Source organism: Brienomyrus brachyistius, chromosome 9 (assembly GCF_023856365.1).
Source record: "Brienomyrus brachyistius isolate T26 chromosome 9, BBRACH_0.4, whole genome shotgun sequence".
Lineage (NCBI taxonomy): Eukaryota > Metazoa > Chordata > Actinopteri > Osteoglossiformes > Mormyridae > Brienomyrus > Brienomyrus brachyistius.
In genome coordinates, this window is record NC_064541.1 from 21780128 (window position 1) to 21800615 (window position 20488).

The 20488-nt window shown below is 44.9% G+C and overlaps 2 protein-coding genes across 6 annotated transcripts; both read right to left on the reverse strand.

The window, feature by feature from the left end:
• Positions 1–2361: 2361 nt before the first annotated feature.
• On the reverse strand, positions 2362–9597 carry gnl1 (guanine nucleotide binding protein-like 1). The gene is made up of 12 exons (XM_049026224.1): positions 9392–9597; positions 8184–8337; positions 7425–7561; positions 7159–7310; positions 6964–7035; positions 6664–6856; positions 6216–6314; positions 5560–5739; positions 5269–5447; positions 4992–5160; positions 4076–4216; positions 2362–3555 (listed from the first exon to the last, which is right to left on the reverse strand). The coding sequence occupies exons 1-12, from the start codon at positions 9462–9464 to the stop codon at positions 3293–3295; spliced, it is 1812 nt and encodes a 603-aa protein (XP_048882181.1). The 5' UTR covers positions 9465–9597; the 3' UTR covers positions 2362–3292.
• A 1321-nt stretch (positions 9598–10918) lies between these two features.
• On the reverse strand, positions 10919–20446 carry znf384b (zinc finger protein 384 b). 5 transcript variants are annotated; one of them, XM_049025041.1, is made up of 11 exons: positions 20329–20446; positions 19225–19292; positions 18514–18772; positions 17762–17884; positions 16201–16370; positions 15527–15603; positions 14649–14873; positions 13397–13564; positions 13232–13310; positions 12952–13110; positions 10919–12560 (listed from the first exon to the last, which is right to left on the reverse strand). In XM_049025041.1, the coding sequence occupies exons 2-11, from the start codon at positions 19288–19290 to the stop codon at positions 12174–12176; spliced, it is 1713 nt and encodes a 570-aa protein (XP_048880998.1). In that variant the 5' UTR covers positions 19291–19292; positions 20329–20446; the 3' UTR covers positions 10919–12173. The 5 variants fall into 5 exon arrangements, with proteins under 5 accessions (XP_048880998.1, XP_048880999.1, XP_048880997.1 ...); XM_049025042.1 differs by lacking the exon at positions 20329–20446 and adding an exon at positions 19554–19841; XM_049025040.1 differs by lacking the exon at positions 20329–20446 and adding an exon at positions 19459–19841 and having other exon boundaries at positions 16201–16340.
• Between the last annotated feature and the right edge of the window lie 42 nt (positions 20447–20488).

A 20488-nucleotide genomic window follows, 5' to 3' on the forward strand; every position in this document is an offset into this window, starting at 1 on the left:
CTCTGTATCCCATATCAGCATTGGATAAGATCTAAAAACACATTTTTAAACTTTGAATGAGCGTTTGGTTATTTAAAAAAAAAAAGATGCTGCGCAATGGCGCCCTCTACAGTTCACGTATTATACATACATACATACTTGAACGTCTTTTTGCTTTTTGCGCTGAGCTGTCATTAACTTTGTTGAACTTGTAACTGACCCGTAGTTTTCAGGAGAGGGGGACAAGTGGCGTAAAGTTATGCTGGTCTCCTAAACAAATACTGTTTTTAGTAAGTGAGAGATGTCGTTATGGAGAGTACTCCAGTGCATATGATTAAGTGCTCTCAAGTTATCATTTTCCATAACCGTTTATCTAGTGCAGGGTCACTACACGTTCCATTTATGGAATATGAATTAATGGAGGCATATACCGAGTACACAAAACATTAGGGACATTTCTAATATTATTCTGCACCCTCTCTTGCCCTCAGAAACACTTCAATTCATCAGGGCATAGACTCAACAATGTGTCAGAAGCATTCCACGGGGATACCAGTCCATGCTGACCCCTGCTCTGGCTACAGCTGAGCTGCCTGCTGCTGGATCTGCATTCCCAATAGCTTGTTCCAATTCGTTCCGTGGATGTTTGAACTGATTGAGATCTGGTGACCGGGGAGGTCAGTGCATTAAGCTGAAGTCATTGTCATGTTCGTAGAACCATTACTAGAGAACCTTAGTCCTGCGGGACAGGGCATTACGCTGCCGAATGCACTGGATGCTCTGATGCCACAGCCAGCCAGGAAAACACAGCCCACACCAGCCCACTGTCAGCACCAGCCTGCAATGGTGAAACACAGCCTGATGGATGCATGAACTCGTGCTTTTCTGCATGTCCTAGCCCACCCATCAACATTTAACAGCAGGAACTGCAAATTACCAACCAGCTGACACTTTCCCCATCTTCCAGCATCCAATATATCCACCCTTTAGCCCACTGCAACCTCACTTTCCTTCACTTGCTGAAAAAAGTTGAATTATGTAAGGTTGTTGGCTGCAACACTCCATGTGTGAAAACGCAACATTTTTTAATGGGTCATGTGGCCTCAGTGGTGTTCTGTCATCATTGAGCCAGAAGATGAAGGGCTGTTTAGATAGCAGTAACCCTGCTGAGCCCAGAAGAACCCAGCGGCAGAGGCGCCGTAAGGGGGGATGGGTTAGAACGATTCCAAGGGCCCCCGAGTGACAGAGGCCCTAAAATATCTGGAACATAACTGGATTGGTCTGGGAGCAATATCATGTGCTTTCATGGGGCCCAACATCTCCAGTGGGACCTGCCCAGCAACACTGCAGTTCTGTTCAAAGCCACCAAGACCCCAAACCCCTAGTCTACCATTACCCTCACACAGCCAACCTATAAAAATGACCCTCCACAAAACTACACTGATGCCTGGATTCATCTGATCAGTGTATTAGATGGAAAAGGCTGGCATCCCTCCTGTTCTGTACACTCAATGTCTGTAGACAGGGTTGACTTAATTCTGTTAAGCATCTTTTTAGGATTTTAGCAGAGGCTGAAACCAACTGAAAGAAAGACTGGATAACCAGTGGCATATTCAATGTGTCACTCCAGTGAATCTGGGGGTTGATCCATTTCACGTGCAGAAGCGTCGACCCACCACAAATTGTCTCTAGTTTCATGGCCACTCATTCATCAGTTCAGAACGCAGGCGAGTCGCCTTTCCGAGAAGAGTTTCCAGACGTCAGCTTACTGGTCCTCAAATGAAACAAACTCATTACAGTGGAGTCATACTCGTGGAGGGTGGGAGACGCCAGGGTCTTACATCATCTGAAAAGCACTCATCTTTGACTCGCTCCAGCTAATTCAAACCACATGCAGTTCCGAACAGAGCACATTCAACCTTTCAGTGTGCCAGCAATTCATTCTAAATCTTATGACGCTCAATGCAATTGATTAAATTTCATTTTTGACAATTAGATCTAATCCCTGCTAAATTATTCACAAGTTTTGCACATTAAATAACTTTCTAAGAATGCTATTATTTAGCAAAGAGCAAAAACCTAGAAGATAAAAATTAAAATCAATCGAAACCATCAAACAAGGAAAAATTCTTTTACGAATCGTAGCAGATATCAAAGGACATCAGTTCAGAAATAAAAAAGGAAGGAAAATGTACCATAAACCTTGCAGTCCTTCACTATAGCTCCATTTGAACAAATTAAAGGGGGGCTTTTACAAAACTTATCACATCAGTAAGCCCACTCTTTTGGACATAAGGATCAATAATTGTAATCAGGAGAAACCAGAACACATCACCGCATTAGCCATATGTGCATATTTCCCAAAGAGACAGAAACAAGAAATCATGCCAATGCATTCATTTTATTGCAGAAAATATCCAGTTCTTTCATTCAGGTGTGTTAGGAATGCAATCAGGAACGCTGAACCCAAACACAGGTTAGTCTCACACTTCACACAGAGCATGACACCAGAGTAATGCGACTCAGAGTTGAAAAGTAGCCCACACCCAAAGTAACACAGCACTACTATACAATGCTATACAGTGCAATACATTTCAGCAAATATCTGGTAATACAGGACTATATCACTGCAATATAGTACTGCATTGCAGTAAAAAATGTGCAAGGCACCACAGAACTACTGCACAGTACTGCGGAAGTTCATACAAGACCTGTACAACCATGCACGAGAAGTTACATGGTATCAGTCCTGCGGATGATAGAGAGCTGTACAGTGCTGCAGTAGCTATAACACTACTTCATCATCTATAGAGTAAAGGACTAGAAGCCCCCACACCAGCATCCAGGGCTTTAGGAAACTGATCTCTCCCTGGAAAGAATCAAATGGGCCTTTGGCAAGATTACTGATTGTTAACCAATCAATGATTGCATCATCTGGGATTTTGTGAACCAAGAGGACAAATTCATTAAATAAAGCATAATACTGCAACGCGTCAAATCAAATGGGGAACGCTGGAGATATGGAAAGACACTGGGCAGATGCTAACATTTTTATGGGAAAAATAAGGGCTCGGTCTGGCAACTCAGCGTGTTTGTTTAAGGATGGGAAGGAGTGTGTCTGAGGTGGGGGACGGAGACTGATTCATGGGAGTGAGCTTGGGATTTAAAAGGCATTTGTCAAACAGGGACACAACGTGTGACAGGATGGGAATGTCTGAAAAAATGTAGTCAGGAAAGCATCAGGAATGAATGTCAGAGTGGGGGGGAAGGGAGATAAGCTGGAAGCTAGACGATGAAGGCCATCCCTCGGCCCTTATTCACACTCATTCTCTCCCAGGACACTGAACATGTTGGCCTTCAGCTTGGCCTGGAGGCCTCCCTTCCACATGGGATTCCCGAGGATGTCATCCTCGTCATCACTGTCATCGTCATCTTCATCTGCATCCCGATCCCCTTCCTCTTCCGGCTCCGAGCTAGACTCACCATCCTCTTCGTCCTTTTCTCCCAGCCCTTCTTCGTCATTCCTACCTTGTAGAGTAATTATTTCTGAGAGACCCGGGTGGGACTCCCACACAGCTGGAGGAAGACAGTGGAAAACGGTGCAGGACTGGGAATGAAAATCACTATATATTATACATTTACACCAAATTACACCTACAAATCTAATTTTGATTATAAGCAATGATTGTTTCACAACTTCTGTTGGCATTTAATTAATTTAATTATTATTATGAATTATTATTATTCATTTAATTAATTAAATGAAAAGCACACTAGGAAATTAAAATCTGTATGTTCTTTGAAGAATGGATGAATATGAACCCTAAAATAACCAAAGATAAATGAATGAGACAAAAGGAAAAAATAACCCTGATTTTTGACAGTGATGCAAACAGATTCATGGTGCTGCATATTGATTGATAAGTGATAAAAATCCTTTATCTGCTATTTGCACAAGTACGAGTGCAGGTACTTCGGAATTCTTCTCTTTGTCTACCCCATTTTGCGCTCCATAGCTTGGAGAGTCAATATGCGGCACCCCAGAAGCTGGGGGGTTAAAGGCCTTGCTCAAGTAGAGAATGACACTCCTGCTCACCTCTTTGGGCCGAGTACCCCGGAGGGGTGAGACAAAGGGAGATCCTGCCATCTATGGCCAGCCGCAGAAGGCTGTTTGCAGCTCGGTATACGTCGTTCCTGGCTGCCTTGGCCGTTTTGTACCCTCTCCTCTCAGCCCAGGCTGGGGAGGTAGTTGAGAAAGGAGGAGAGGAGTTAGCATGGCATGCGTTTTCTGGGGGCAGGAATGACACCAAATGCTCGCTAGGTTTTGAAAACACGCTCAACCGGAATCAGCAACTGGGATCTAAGGGCGCTTTTCCACCACACCAGGTACCGTACTTTCGGTACTTCCATAAAGTACCAAAAGTATGGTACTTCTTTTGTGTCGGTTTTCCACTGGCCTAAAAACTGGTACCAGTGCCAAATGACATCATCAGTGACCGTCCCCGACTGACATCATCACAAAGCGCGGTGCAGTATTTCTTTTGCTGAATTCAAATGTTATTATGATCCTTCACTTTCCTGTACTTGATTTTCAAGCGGCATTGTTTGGTGTTTTGCACGTGCCCCATTTCTTCCAAGCGGCTTGCAATCACGGCAAATACTTTTTTATTTCAAGTCGTGCCATCCAAATCCCGCTAGATCTGTTCACCCGACCATATGGCAATTAAAGCCTGCGTTTCCTCGTTTGTCCATTTTACTTTTTTATATTTTTGCTTCTACTGCTTTTTATTTCATTTATAGCGGTTCGTTGTGTGTTTCAAAAGATGCCGCTTGTATTTTGTGTTTCAGCAGCAGGCTATTTGCATAACCAATCGACAGCAAATACGTTTGCCAGTCCCAGTACCGAAGTACCAAAAAAGTACTACACTTTGGCACTTTCGCGAAAGTACCAAAAGTACCGTACTTTGTGCGGTGGAAAAGTGCCCTTATACAAAGGCAACAACCTCCAGTACCTTCACACACGTCCCAGGCTGTCCATTGGTTCTCTCCTCCAACACCCTCCCCCTCCTGGTTGGGGTATTTGAGCTTAAGGACAGAGTGTAAGGGGGTCCTTTCACATAGGTAGCCCACAGAGCTGTAGGGTTCCTGGAGTTGAGCCACCGGGTAAATGCCAGCCAAGATCTATCGGACAGAAGCAGAGAGGGTACAACTGTGTCTGCTCATCCTGTCAGCAAGCAGCCAGTCGAGCGCAAAGGCACAATGCCCAGCACAGTGACTTTGTATGACTACCTGCAGTTGCTTGGTCACGAGCGAGGGGAAAACTAAGCCAGGACAGTCGCACAGCTTGACGGTGGGGGTCAGATAGTAAGTCTGGAAGTACTTCGTGTGGCCTGGGGTGCGTGATACACTCACTACCTTCCTTCCCACAAGGCCATTTAACACAGAAGACTTTCCCACGTTCGGGAATCCTGGAGTGAGAGGGACAGAGAAACAAGAATTCAGTTAGAGCAGAATCAAGCAAAGCGGCAGGATACATTCAGGCTGCTCTTTAAAAGCGTCAACAGATGGATACACTCGTACCAATACAGCCAAGGGTGAGCACCCCATCTTCGTAGAGCTCATGGGAAGAGCTTTGCATCTCCATGGCAACATCGCTCTGGTGCTCAACCAGCACGGTCTGCGCATCTTCTGGTACATCCTCTTCCAGGCAGCTAGTAGAAGCGTCTCTCTGTATCTTCTGCTCCCAGCTGCTTAGATCCACTGCAAGGAAGCAGAAGGCCCATGACACAGCAAAATCAAACACAATACACAGAACCACAAACAGAAGTCTGCGCTCCTGAACTTTACTGATCTATCGTGAAAGGAAGATCTTTATTTTCACAAATCTTTATCTGAAATCTAGTATTTCATTCAATTATGAATGTAGGCCATAAACCGCACCAGTGTTTTCACCACCTGTGACTGTCACCAACAGGGATCAAGGATATTTTCATGATCATACTGAGGAGTCCACAAGCCTCACCACACTGCCAAAGGGGTCCACAACAAAAAACAAGTTAAGGTCCCCAGATCCATGAACTGTAAATTACCAGCCAAACCCTGTTACGGGGCGTTAAAGATGAGTGACATTTGAGTTATTACCCCTCTGTCAGCTTAGTACGTCAGTCTGTTCAGTCAGCATAAATCATGCCTTAGGACAGCTGTGCGCCTCAGCTCAGCACTCGGACATGCCTCACCTCTCCCAGCAGCGATGTCCTGACAGGCTCGCAGGATCTGTACAGGCCCTGCTGCTTGATTCCAGCCAAGCTTCTTCCTCCTCCTCCTCTTCTGAAGCACTTCACATGCAAAGCAAGTCAATATCACAGCCGAGTGAATGCGAGCTGAAATTTTTAGCTTTGGTGGGACACTGTGATTGAACTATTAACACTTATTGACACAGTAGGAATGACAGGAACAAAGCCCCAAAGCTCCGCTAATACGGCAGCAAAAACATCCAAACCTTTGCCCTTGAAATCAAAAGTAATGGAAAACACATGTAAAGGGAAGTACTCTTTATTTACATCAAACCTAAATTATGATCATAAATTTAGATAAAGTGTATAAATGTTGGGGATTTTTTTTTGCAGTCCTAGCATTACTCCATGGTTGCTAGGAGCTATGTGCATGTAGGCTCTCTGAGCTCACCTGTGTCATAAGCCTGCCCTGGTTGAGAGGTGAAACAGACACATTGCAGGCTGGGGAAGCGTGATGACAGGTAGTGTCTCCAGGCCAGGACCAGAGGGCTGGGGCAAAGGTCCACTTTGTTCAGAACCAGGATCACCTGCTTGTGGAGTTCATTGGTGACATAATTGTACAGAGCTGGAGGGAACTGGAGAACCTGAAAATCATAGAGAGAGAACACAGTTTTTCCAAATACAACAACATCATATTTCTGCAGACTTACAGGATAGTGACAATGGGTACAGCAATAATACAATACTCAACTGGGTATCTGATATCTACAATGAGCAGGACAACATCTGACATCTCCAACACTCTCCACAGCTGTCGCCATGTCTGTTAAAGAGACAGAATGATGTAAGGAAAGTGTGTTCCTTGCCATCTGACTTACCCCAGATGTACAGAAACATGTACAGGATAGCTTATATGGCTGACCAGTCTGCACTAAATCCCTCTGACCTCTAGGTTGTGCTCAAAGTGGCTTAGGGATCCCGGCTCATTGCGAGCATGTAGCGCTGTCAGGAACTCCCGGAATGACTTCTCTTCCTTCCTGAGGAGCTCTTCACGAGCCATCCCATAATGCCAGGAAGGTCTGCGTGGGAAATCCAAACCTTTGATAAATCCAGAAAATGAGAGCGTTAGGGTTGCTATGGCATGAATTAAGGTTGCTGTGGTCCAGCAGAGGGCGACCTGCAGGTAAGTCAAGGTATCCGGACATCACGCACGTTTCTCTGGTGGATAGATGTCATTGATATCCATCTCTAGATCCTTCTCTGCCACCGGGCGAAGAAACCTCTCTCTGGCTACTGCCTTCCGCCTCTCGATCTCCTCCTTGCTCTCCCTCTCAAAGTGCAAGCGGAATCTAGACATGTGGAATGAATGTTTCAAAGACACTCTACTGCAAAGGCCTGAAGTATAGCTACTTGACTATGACAAAAATAATCATGACTATTCTGGTCAAAACTGAGATCATGATTATTTAACATGATTAGTCATTGACTTTGGAAATATCATGCATTTATTGAACTTTTAACAAAACTTGTTTAAAAAACCCCATGGATTACCTTGAACTGTAAATATAATTCAACTGAGAAATAAACAAAAATGGGCTAGAGAGGGGTGCACTGGATTTATAACACAAGAAAAAACAGGGGCATCATTGCAAAACTACATGCATCACAATTATTATTTTATTTTGAATATCATTTTGATATTCGTTGTCACACGTTATCCAGACTGACATTTGACATTAGATGCGGTACCTGGCTTAACACTACATTAAGTTCTACAACCCATCCAATATTAAGCACAGGTAGCCAATGTGAAATACTTTTAAAAACTGAATACTGTAATAGGAAAGCCATAAACAATTATGACATATGTACGTAAATGTAGTGTGTAATATCTACCATGAGGTCAGTTATTTGTTTTAAATTCTTAATCGGGATAGCAATCACCTACACCTGCTTTAGGTTTCCCCGCACCTGTTCAGGTCATAGGTCCCATCTCTCTCGGCTGGTTGCTGATTGATCCTCTTCACGTCTGTAGTCTCGCTATCTGTCGTGTCCGACTGTCCTTCTCTCTCCTTACCTCGTTCCCAACTCGCATTTCGACTGTTGCCAATGAAGCCAGTGTCCCCTAGAACGAGAAAGGTACAACATGCGACATTTTTTTGTACAAATTTCATACTTATGGACGGCTTCAAACTCAGCTAGTGGGCAGACTTATCCCTACATAGATTTAAAACGCGTATCTTCACGTTGACACATCTAGCGAGCATGCGCAGAACATATCAAAACAATAGGGTCCTACACGGCTTTAGAAGTTGATAATCCTGCTTGATGTGGTGCTTAAATTTACTGTGCAGTTTAACATTAATAAGATATGAGCTTATATTTCGCCAGGTACAGCCGACACTGCTAACAGTTTTAGCTGCTAATTATACACTGCAACAAATGACTTAGCATAGTAACAACTTAGCTAGCCAGTAAACACTATAAAATGCTATTTCAAAAAGAGATGCTATTTCAGAAAGTGATCTCATTTTGGTTTGACGTTTATTCGGAAATTCACCTATCTAGCTCGCTTGCTACAGTCGTATTAAAGAATATGTCGACGTTTGCTATGCTAGCCTGTTAACATCTGACTGTATTGCTGTTAAAAGACATAAATTACGTTATTCGATTTCAACTAAGGTATATATATAATAAACTATTCCACATTACTCAGTAAAATAGCCATTTTCCCTTTACGGGTGGTCCAAATAGGCGGAATATTATCGCTAGCTAACCACAACATAGTTAACTGTAGCGTAATCCTAGTGTCAAAACAACGTGCTTAACTACATAACCAGGTAAACACCAGCAGTTTATACTGAACAATAAAACAATACTGTATTTTAAACATGCGACACATGTAGCTTGGAAGCTAAATGGCCCGTAGGAGCTCAAAAGATGCTCTCGTGACTGTGGTTAGTCAGCCACCCAAAACTTACTCCGGACATTTAAATTTTTATTAAAACAATTATAGCTGCCAACCTTAACTACCAACCAACGACCATTAAAAATAACTGAGAGTCGGAATAAGGTTTAAAGTGAAAATTTCCAAACGCTCTACGCAAAACGCGCTCGTATCAGGGGACGCACGAAGTTGCGTTTATCCTACGCGGAGAAAGTAAGTGTTAAACAGCTACCTCTTCTTCTCTCCCGCTTCACTTGAAGTTGCTTCTTCTTCTGTTTATTGCTAAACGGCTTCTTCCTGGGCATGATACTGCTATCAGTTATGAGTTACATCGGAAAGTTTTTATCTGTTTTTTAAACATCTATCAAACCGAATTCGTGAAGTTTCTCGACTACCTCACGCTTCACAGACGCAGTGTCGGATCATACCATCGAGTCGAGCATTTCATCACCTTTTCACTAAGTATATGATATATTTACCAGTCTCACAGCATTTCATTTACATATTTTTCTATTCTATAATTTGTATATTATTATACTAAAAATCATTTTCTAAATTTGAGCTCGTGAATTTAATATACACAAAGTAATATCCCTACGTTTAGAAAATGGTACAGTCTACAGCGTGACAGACACGCATTTGAACTGCTAGCGAAGCTCGTGAGTGCCGTTGGGCTGCAGGTTTGCTTGACAATCTGGCATTGAAGTTCAGTATTTTACCGTGTCGTATGTAACGAGAAACGAGTTTTGCATTGAAAGCAATTCTTTTTCTAGATTTTAATCCACTTGGTACTGGATACGGAAGTCTTTTAACACTGGAGGACCAGGAAGCTATATATTCTACTCCCATCTATGTTTCAGTTGTTCTCTGAACTGTCAAATTAATCAAATCTGTAAATGGCAGCTTGTTGCTGGTCTTATCTCAGAAGACAGTATGAATCTCAGTACTGTTAGCAAGTGGAGAGAACTGTCACTTGGTGCATCCCAATTAGCGTACAGTACAAGTCTGGAGTTCACCCTGAAAGGGATGCTACTCCTTCATATGACAAGTACCGCCATGTACAACCATGCACTATTGGTACTTCAGACCTGTGTTTCTCAATCCAGTCCTCAGTGACCCCCAGACGGTCCATATTTTTGTTCCCTCCATAGGAACAGGATCAGAACCCAAGCCTGGGGATGGGCGATACCACTGATTGTTTTTTTGCTCTGGTTCGATCCAATGCCAAAGTTGGCATTGTTGATTGCTGGGGAATGTGCCAGCAAATCGATTGTGTCCTTTCCCTAGTCAATTGTGTCAGGGACCCTGGATGTTTTCCCCATTCTCTTCCAGTATGAGTGGTCCAGCTCACTATAAGGATAAACATTTAAATCATCATTTCATTGTTGTTTCTCACAATGAAACGTTCAGATCAAAATACCTACTGAGCTACCAGGCCACACACATTATATAATATAAAAAGTCGAAGTACATGATGTGACAGGGACATGCTTACAAATGATGCTGTAAAAGCTGCAGTGACTATAACTGTCAGACACATGAGGAGCCCCTGTGGAGCCTTCAGACGTCGCCGCCGCTCTTCCAGACAGTGTCCTTGAAATTATTGTGGCCACAGGGGAGTTCAAACTTTCACTCTTTTTGAAAGAAACAAATGGTGTTTTAAAGGTCATATAATTAGACAGGTTTCAGACTACAGATGACCTCCCTAAAACAAACAAGACAGGGGAAAAAAGCAAAAAAAAACAAACCTAAGTCGAAGTCGGTATCCATCTGTCTTTTATTGGTTTGTAAGGGGAAACAGTCAATTCAGATGCATCAGGCTACACAGTATGGAGCATCGACATCATTATAGCTGTAGTTCATTTCAGCAGACATAGTGAGCAATAATAATATTAAGAATAATCATTTTGAAAACCATGTTATTTTAGACACATAATGAAATACTACAAGGATTACACATAACAAGCACCAGCCGATCGAAACCATTCTCAAACATAACCGAGGGCTAAATGTAGACTCTGTAACTGGCTGATGGCAGGATACATGTATTAGGATTTTTTTGTGTGTGAATCTTTTTAACACACTGATATACAGGGTTTCCCCACAGTACTCTGTCAGCGTGACGATCTGCACCATATGGGCGAGTCTGGGATAGTAACCAGTGCAACATTTAAAGAAACAAGACGAAACTGAAGGGTCCTGTTGGCGGAATGTGCAGTTTACATTTTGTTACCGGTTTAAAATAACTCAACCAACTACCCCTCCCACAGGGGAAACCCCGATTTATTATATATATAATATAATTTCTTTCTAATATACTTTTAATTTCCTAGAAGCATAATTTTCCCTTTTATCACTTTTTGCCAGCATCTTACATTTTACAGTAACAGTTCAGACTAATTTTATTGAAATAATAAGCTACAGCTATCTGTATGAAAGTATAAAAACAGACTTTCACAGAGTGCTTGGCAACTGTCATGAATACTATTGATATTCCATAATTTTTATAGCCACCTTTGCTGATGTAGGTTTTCCAGGGAAGAGCGGGAAGATATAAAATATCCCAAAAAAATATTAAACTTTACAAATCTCTCTTCATTTATTCCTTGTTCATCATTCATTCTCTTCTCAGTCGCTCACTTGGCTCACTCATACTTCCTTCCATTTTCAACTATACCAATATGACAAGGAAAAACATTAAAATTAAACTAAGAACAATAAAAAATGAAAAACTGATAAAAAAAGAACAAAATGTAGGTCCCTTTCTCTCACAGCCTCTTGCTTGATGGTGCTCATCCTTCCACATCTCTACTCCTCCATCACTGTCATTCCTCTCATGATTCTCCTTTCGCTGCAAGGTGCGTGTGCGTGCATGTGAGGGGGGTTTGGACATACCACCACCCCAAGACGCACATCGTCCTCTTCGTCAGTCCTTATTCCTATAAATACCACGCTCACCGTAGCGCACTCTGTACAGTTTGCGCGTTCCTCCACGCCATTCTCTGCCATTTGCTCTATGAGTTGAGGTGTTCCACCTGGATGGTTGAGGTTGAGACAGTCAGGCAGAGGTCCTTGTGGGCCGTCAGTTCAGCCACGCTCACCGGCTTGTACTGGATGTCCCCAGCCGACACTGTCTTGTATTGGTGGAGGTCAAAGGGGCAGGGTACGACGTCCGCCTGTGGGTAACTGCTGGGGGTGTTGTGGTTGCCTTGGTTCTGAGCCTGGCCACCCCCAGCCCCAGTGTTGGATCCCGCTACTCCCACTCCACTCTCTCCTCGTTCCCCCCGGCTCTGCCCCCCACCGCCTTGGGGCTGCTGCTGCGATTGCTGAGCGGAGACAACAGCAGCCGCGCTCAGGGGGTCAGGGTTGTGCTTCCTCATGTGTTTCATTAGGTACGTCTCCTGCGGGGGGGGGGGGGAGAAGCTTACTGATCAGCCAAGCAGACTCAGCACAACACTCACACCACAAGAGACGCAGCAAAAGTGGTGAGATAAACACTGTGAACATCCACCACTCCATCCACCCATGTGTAACCTCTTACCCTGCATGGCACAATTAAACAATTCATAAGAAATTTCCAGAAATGACACAGAATTTGTCTGCAGAGGCATAGAAATACAGATCGAGGTACACATTCTGATTTAAAGCAAATCAATGCATTGGTACTAGGACATCCCATTCAGGGCGTTGCCTGTACTGGCTAAATGGTGATGAATGGATGGATGAATGGATGGATGGATGAGCTAGTGCTAGCTGGGGGAGGGGCCCGGTGCCGTCACCAAGGGAGCGTACCGACGTGTACGTGCGATTGCACAGGCCACAGGAGAACAGCTTGGCGTGCTTGACCGTGTGGGTGGACAGGTGCACCTCCAGGCTGGCTGAGTCCGTGTAGCCCCGGTTGCAGTTGTGACATTTAAACGGCTTGTCCTTATTGTGCTGCCGCCGGTGGGACTGAGCATGCAAAGGGAAGAAGAGGGTCACACAGAGCCCAGGGGGGACACCGTATAACTGTCTCTGTAAAGGGTGTCGCGGCCGGGCGCCCAGGCTCTGCTCTGCTGAGTGGGTGTGTTACCTGCAGGTTGGACAGCTGTGTGAAGGCTTTGTCGCATCCTGGATGCACACATTTATAAGGTCTGTCTCCAGTGTGGATCCTGCAAAGAGACAGACGTGATTAGCTGCATCTGTATCCCCTCCCCCCATATATACTCAGGGAAAGCCCATCTCCCCGGGTGTTCACCTGTTGTGTTGCTGCAGGTGACTGAGCTGCCTGAACGATTTCTGGCAGAAGGAGCAGGTGTAGGGCTTCACCCCTGTGTGGATGCGGATGTGCTGCGCCAGGTAGCTGGAGTTGGCGAAAGACTTGGAGCAATGGGGGCATTTGTGCGGTTTGGCCTCTGTATGGTTTCTGACCAGGAGGGAGAAATACGGAGGGTAAGGGGAGGGGGATAAGGGCCACTCGCCCGGGTTGGATGAAACCAACCAACATCTGGAGGGGGGTGGGCAGGCGGCGGAAGGTCCCTACAACATGGGGCACCAACACACAGCCAATTCGATCACCCTGAACCCTCTCTTTCTCCCAGTGGGGCCTGAGACACTAGCTAATGCAGCACATAAGGCTACGTGCAAGGTCACCTACAGGCAGCTGCTCATTGTCTGAGAAGTATAAAACACTGAAATGCACACAAAGGGGGCAGGAAAGAGAAAATGTTAATACAAAATGTCAAAATTAAACAACAGGTGGGCGGGGGGGGGAATACATGTTTATTACTTAGCAGAATGATAAATGGTGAGAATTCCTATCGCTGGTTGTTTGGAGGGGACCAGGGTAACTGAGAAGCACAGGAGAGCAGGGGGAGGTCGGGAATGTGGGGAATGAGGGGAAGTGGCAGATGGGGAGGGGGGTCTAAGCAGCGAGGAAGCAGGAACGAGATGCTGGCAGTGCCGCTCAGTCGTACCCTCAACCCACCCACACCCCCCCAGCCTGTGTGCCTGCTGCTGTGTGTCATCATGTTAATGTGCGAGGGAAGGAGGGAGGGAGAGCAGTGGACATGAATGGGAGTGAGAACACACAACGGCAGGCAGCAGACATATGGACAGAGGGCCAGAGAGAGGCTGCAGAGATGAACAAGCATGAGAGTGGCCATGCACTGAGCGTCCAGACGAGCCCCCCCCGTCCCCAGCATGACCCAAAGGGCTGCTACCCATAGCCTTATTTCCACCTCTTATAGATGGGTGTTCGTAGGCTGTTTAGACAGGATGACAGGCTCCTTCTAGGCTGCTAAAGCTTCACGTGGCCAAATTCCCCCAGACCGGGCATATGACCAAACGCACACGCCACCCCTAACCCATCCGTGTGACGGAAGCCCCACACACATAGCACGGAGCCCCTCCTCCCACACCCGTCCATCCACAGGGGGCACGCCTCTGCACACACAGGCCAGGCCACACCCACACCCCAGCAGGCAGCGCGCCCGGGGGAGCTGCAGTACCGTGTGTGCTGCTGTAAGTGACTGAGCTGCCTGAACGATTTCTGGCAGAAGGAGCAGGTGTAGGGCTTGGCCCCGCTGTGGATGCGGATGTGCTGCGCCAGGTAGCTGGAGTTGGCGAAGGACTTGGAGCAATGCGGGCATTTGTGCGGTTTGGCCTCTGTGTGCGACTTGGCGTGGATCTGCATGTCTGACTTACTGAAGAAGGTCACCGCACACATCCGGCACCTAAAGGCGGAGAGACACAGAGACAGGAAGGCAGAGACGGGGGGTTGGGGGTGTGGAGAGAGAAAGGGGGGACAGCCGAAGTGCAGGAGGAAGGCAGCAGAGGATGGGGAGGAGAAGCAGGATGGCAGACGGGCAACAAAACAGAAGCAAAACAACAAACCCAAAAACAGGTTGGAACATAATACAGTGGAGCAGGGAGGAGCAACAGAACAGAAAGGAGAGACAGGGATGGAGAGGAGGGAGAAAGCCAGAGCGCTTGGTATGTGCAGGAGATGCAGTGGAGGGCGAGGGAGAGACAGGGCACTAAGGCAACAGTGAGGGGGCTGAGGGGTGGGACAGAGCAGGCGTGTTGTCCAGCGTGTGTGGCAAGCGCATGTGGCGGTGAGACGAGGGCAGCGTGCATGCTCCAGCGCTCGGGCGCTAACGTGTGCGGGGGCCTGCCTGTGGCTGCGATGCGTGCTCGCTCCCAACGCATGCACTGCGACGCTGCTGTGCTCTGAGGCCATGCACCTTAACGACAGGGGTGCGAGCTCTACGCGTGCAGGGCGCTGCACTAGTACCCGCTCTGCTAGCAATCTGCAGGCTGCTGCCCCCCTACTCTAGGGAGACGCTACGCAAGGATGAGACACTATCTGATCCTTCTGCCCCCCTACCTGTAAGACTTGCTGCTGTCTTTGCTGCCATGGTCGTCCTCATCATTCGAAAGGTCATATGGGTCAGCGGTGTGGTGCTGCAAAAACACATGCCCAGTCAAAAAGGAGAGGATTTCTCTTCATTCATTTTAATGTTGCATTATTCATCCATCCACCACTGCTTTTAATATAGCCTATCCACTGCAGGAAATTTGGAGCAGTTCAGCAGAACAGGATGCCAGTTCGTCCTAGCCTGAACATTAAGGGCAATTTAGAGATATTCATTCAAATGATTTTTGGACCGTAGGAGGAATCTAACACAAAATGAGGCCACCATGAATGGACATGCTCATATCTAGCAGTTTGAGGGTCTGAATCCCATAGTCAGCAGAGTAAACATATCACTGTTGGGCCCTTGAACAAAGCCCTTAAGCCCAGCTGCTCCAGGGCTGCTGCATGCTGACTGACCCTGCGTTCTCACCTCAAGCTTTCCTCACTTGTACACTGCATTGGGCAAAGGCATTTGCCCTGTGAAAGTAGCAAATCACCCAATGACCGAGCACAACTGTCGTGAATGGCAGGCAAATGTAGCAATTGTACCTGTGCCCTGACTGGCCCGGTCACCTGTCAGTTTCATCAATGGAACTGAATCTCCAGCAAATGACACTCGTACAAAGCAAATGTGGCTCATTTACCTGCCCCCCTGCTGCCAGGTGTGCCAAGATGAGCGCGTCACTTCCGGAGGAGAGGGGGTGGCCGCCCGGGGTGGTGCCTGCACGAGACAGCTCTGTCTTCTTCTTCCGGCCCCGCTTAGAGGGCGTCGGCATGACGACAGCTGGGGAAATACCAATGTCATCTTTCTTGTCTGGTGGGAAAACAGGAATGGGAAGTCAGGATAACTGAGGGAAGCAAATGTGGATAATCAGTAATCCAGGCTGTGTGATGATGCTGTCATACGTGGTGCGAGAGAGCTCCCCAGGCACAGTATCCCATGCTCATCGCTTCTAGAAGCCCTGACAGTGCTCATGCCAAAGGAGGATACCATCCAGGCTAACGTTAGGACGGAAGAGTCAAGGAGGGCTGAGGCACAAGGCACGAGCCAGGGTTGCAGCCCCTGTTAAAATGTATTGTGCATGTATGCATATTACTGTGTTGAGTAAGGGTTAATAGTTGTCTGGTATAAAACTGTCCTGATGCAGTTTGCATTTAGCAGGTCTCAATGTATTACATAACTCCTCTGCCTATAGGGATACAATAAATAAACTAATTAACATATTTGCATTGCGGGTGACTGGGTGAAGTGAGTAAGTGTTAAATCATTGCAGCGATGCATCACAATACCCGCATGTCTTCCTGTGAGTACCCGCTGCCATTCAGTAAACAACACACCTCATGGAATTAATTCAACTCCCCACTGAACTCATTTCAGAAATTATAAGAACAACTGTCAGTTCTTGAGGAACTTTCCCAACTGAGACACCGTCTTGCATGACACTTCAAGTAAGTTCTGAAGTGAGCAGACTCTGCAGAAAAAGATCTTGGTATACAGGATCCCTAATTAGCAAAAGTTCAACAGAACAGCTGAACAGAATTGTTGACGCACTAAGAATTGCTGTTAATGTAAGGTTAGCATTGGTGCTAACAACGTTTTAGCTTAATTTTGCTATTAGCACACAAGTTCAGCCCAGCAAGGCCATCAATACAGTGCTGGTTACACCACTAGTCAACTGACTGCATAGCTGCAGTGATGCATTTACAGCTGCATTGCTGGCACCTTCCACAGCAGAGCCATTGAAGCAAAGGGGAACCACACTTTGCTGTTCAGTAAAATTACATCACTGGGATAAAAACACGGGAAAAAAATACTGAACACTTTCCTACAACGCTATTAAATATTTTCCCACATTATAAAAATTACTAAACATAACATATGGTTGGTTCTCTAATGCTAATTGGGTGCAGTTATTATGTTTAAAAAAAATAGTATTATTGCATTTCTGTAGCAAGGGAAAGAATTTTGTCATGCTTCAGGATATGAGCGAATAATAAATGAAGGAATAGCACTAAGAATCATCTTCAAAGCTTGCCTTTAAAAAAAGCTTCTTGTTAAATTGCTTGTTATGAAATCCATCAGAGGATTTAAAAAAAAAACAAAAAAACAATCTAAGTGCCGTTGTCATCTTCACACAAAAAAAGCCCATCGGGCAGCTTGCGAGGCAGTTTGGGTGCTTACTGCGGTGCAGTGGGGCTGCTTACCTGTACTCGGGGCATGTAGTGTTGACACTATCATGGTTGTCGTAGGATGTCCAGAGACAAAGGACTGTGACGAGGATGGAGGGGAGACCAGTGTACCTTGGGGAGTGGTGATTACCAGCCCAGCTGAAAGGTAAGAGACGAGCAGGATCATGTGACTGGCACATGGAGAAACACTGATAGGAGTTCCAAACCCCGCCCCTGCTACACAGCCTCTCATTATATCCAAGCACTACAGATTTACTAAGTAGTTATGCACCTAACCAACTGGATAAATGGTTTGAAACTTTTATGGATAGAAGGATGGACGGACTAAAATATTCTGAAAGGATTTTTTTGTTCATTTGAAGATAATTGGAAGACTTGCACATGTATCAGGATTGGGAAGCTCACACTTATTCATCATATTTCCATTACAGTGGAATTAATTCAAAGTTTGCAAAAAATGCTAAACCACAAACTGTCCTGAAAAAAATGTTTATATACATATTTAAAACAACAATGTATTGTACAAATTATTATTTTCTTTTATCTGTGACCCTGACCAGGATAAGATATTATAGGATGGATGGATGGATGATTTTCTTTTTTGGCAAAGACTGGAAAATATTTGAAGTGTTGTTTTTCAATATCCTAGATGCCTAAATATAGACAATAAAAAAAACTATATATTAAGAATGCTGAGTGAGATGTGAGAATGGGAAACCAATGGCAAGAGACAACAGTGAGCATCGCCCCTGGAAACCAGGGCGTACCTGCCGTCATGATACCGGAGGAGGGCACTGGCACCACGGTGATGTTCTGGGTGGTATGTGGAGGGTGGAGGTGGCCACTGACTGCCAGTGAGGTGCCACCTCCTCCCTCTTGCTTAGGTGTCCGCCCTGCTGTGTCCATAGTGACTGAGCCTGGCATAGTGAGCACAGTGGTGGGGTAATGGGAGGGGTGAGGGAAAGAGGGGTTCTTGTCAGGGCCCAGCTGTTCTTTCATCTTGTTCAGAAACATGGCGTTTTCGATCTGGTGGAGTGGGGAAGAGATGTGAGTTCAAGGAAGTCAGACAATAAAAAAAAAAGTAAAAAAAAAAACAAAAAAAAAAACAGAAAGAGACAGTGATGACCCAAGACGGCCAGGACTGAGGAAGAAAATGTAAAAATGATTTATGTGATGAACCTTAGCAGTTCTTTATCTCTAAAAAATGTAATTGATTAAATCAATATTGATTAGTTCAATATGTCAATCTGTGACTCGTCCTCCAGACCAATAGGACAGGTTGAATTTTGCAGTATTTTAGCTCTTAATTGCTTTTTTTAATGAATAATTTGGATAATGGGTGACTTCTTCAGGTTCAAATGACAGGGTGATTAAACTTGATTCCAAAACCTGCAGGACACGAAGGTGCTCACCTCGTATTTTCTACCTTATTTTGGTTTATAATGACTAATTAATTCCAGTATGAATGATAACCTTACCTGTCCTTGCACTGTTGGAACTGGAGACCAGAAGTACGAGGAGTTAAAATGGGAATCTTCCATCATTCCTACAATCATCAGTAACAACAAAATATTATTAAATGTGGACATTAACTTAGTCGTTCTCATCAACCCAAGCTTAAAGCGAATAGCAAGGAGGCAAAGAAATTCGATAGACTATTTGTTTTTTTTTGTTTTGCAGGAAAAAAGAAAACGACGGTCTGGTGAACTTACTTCCTAGACCACCGTGCATATAGTAATGATCAAACATATTCCGAACCTTACACGAATGTGCATACATCTAGTACAGCATTTCCCTAATAAATTACCCGAAGAGTTGAGCAATTATTTCTTTCCGCTTCGGTTGGCGCCGTACGAGACACAACTTATAATAGTTGTTCTCTATTAATTATAAAGCATAGCTAGTTGTTGTATGAATTGTTTGCCTCAGTAAAATAATATTATTAAATGTATCGATGCAGTTTCCACTACCTGAAGATCTGCAAGACAGGAAATTAACATTCGCTAATACTTAATGTACGGTAATGCACAGAAAATTGACTGCGATTAGATGCTTGGTAATTAATAAAGTGTAACGAATAATAGTTAGCTCGAAATTAGCTCGGTAGTATATATTTTCCACATAAAATAGGGGAAATTGTATGTTCGAAGTGTTTGTGAATCGGAAGCACCGAATAACTGTCAAATATGTGTTCCCCGCAGGAAGACGGAATTAAAATAAGTATTTTTTTTTTATTTGTTTACAAGTGAACATTGCCAAAGAAAGAGGGATTTTCATCATAGCTAAACAGCTCTTTAGCTAGCTACAAACGAGTACTTAGTCTGAAAGAGGTGTGCCTTGAAAACATTAACTATGTCTCCCTCGCTCTCTCGTTCTTCGTCGCTCGTGAAAATAAAAAAAATCGAGGATTAAAAAAAAAAGAAGAAGAGGGGAGAAAAAAAACTGTCAACGCCGAAGCCCCAGCGCGAGGCAGCCTCACGCAGACTTCCGGCTGTCGAGACAGCGAGGAGAAGCGGCTCGCGCGGCTCACTAAAATTAACAGACGATAATTAACAATCAAGAAGGAAATTGGGGATAATTACCGGTACTGGCGACTCTTTTTCCCTCACGGGGACTCCGTCGGCCCGGGACAGTTCGGAAACTCAGTCCAAATCCGCCCGAACCCACAAATTCGCCGAGTTTTTTTTTTCCTCCTTCGGTTTTTTTCTATTTTTTTCCTCCTTGCTGGGCTGCCCAACTCAT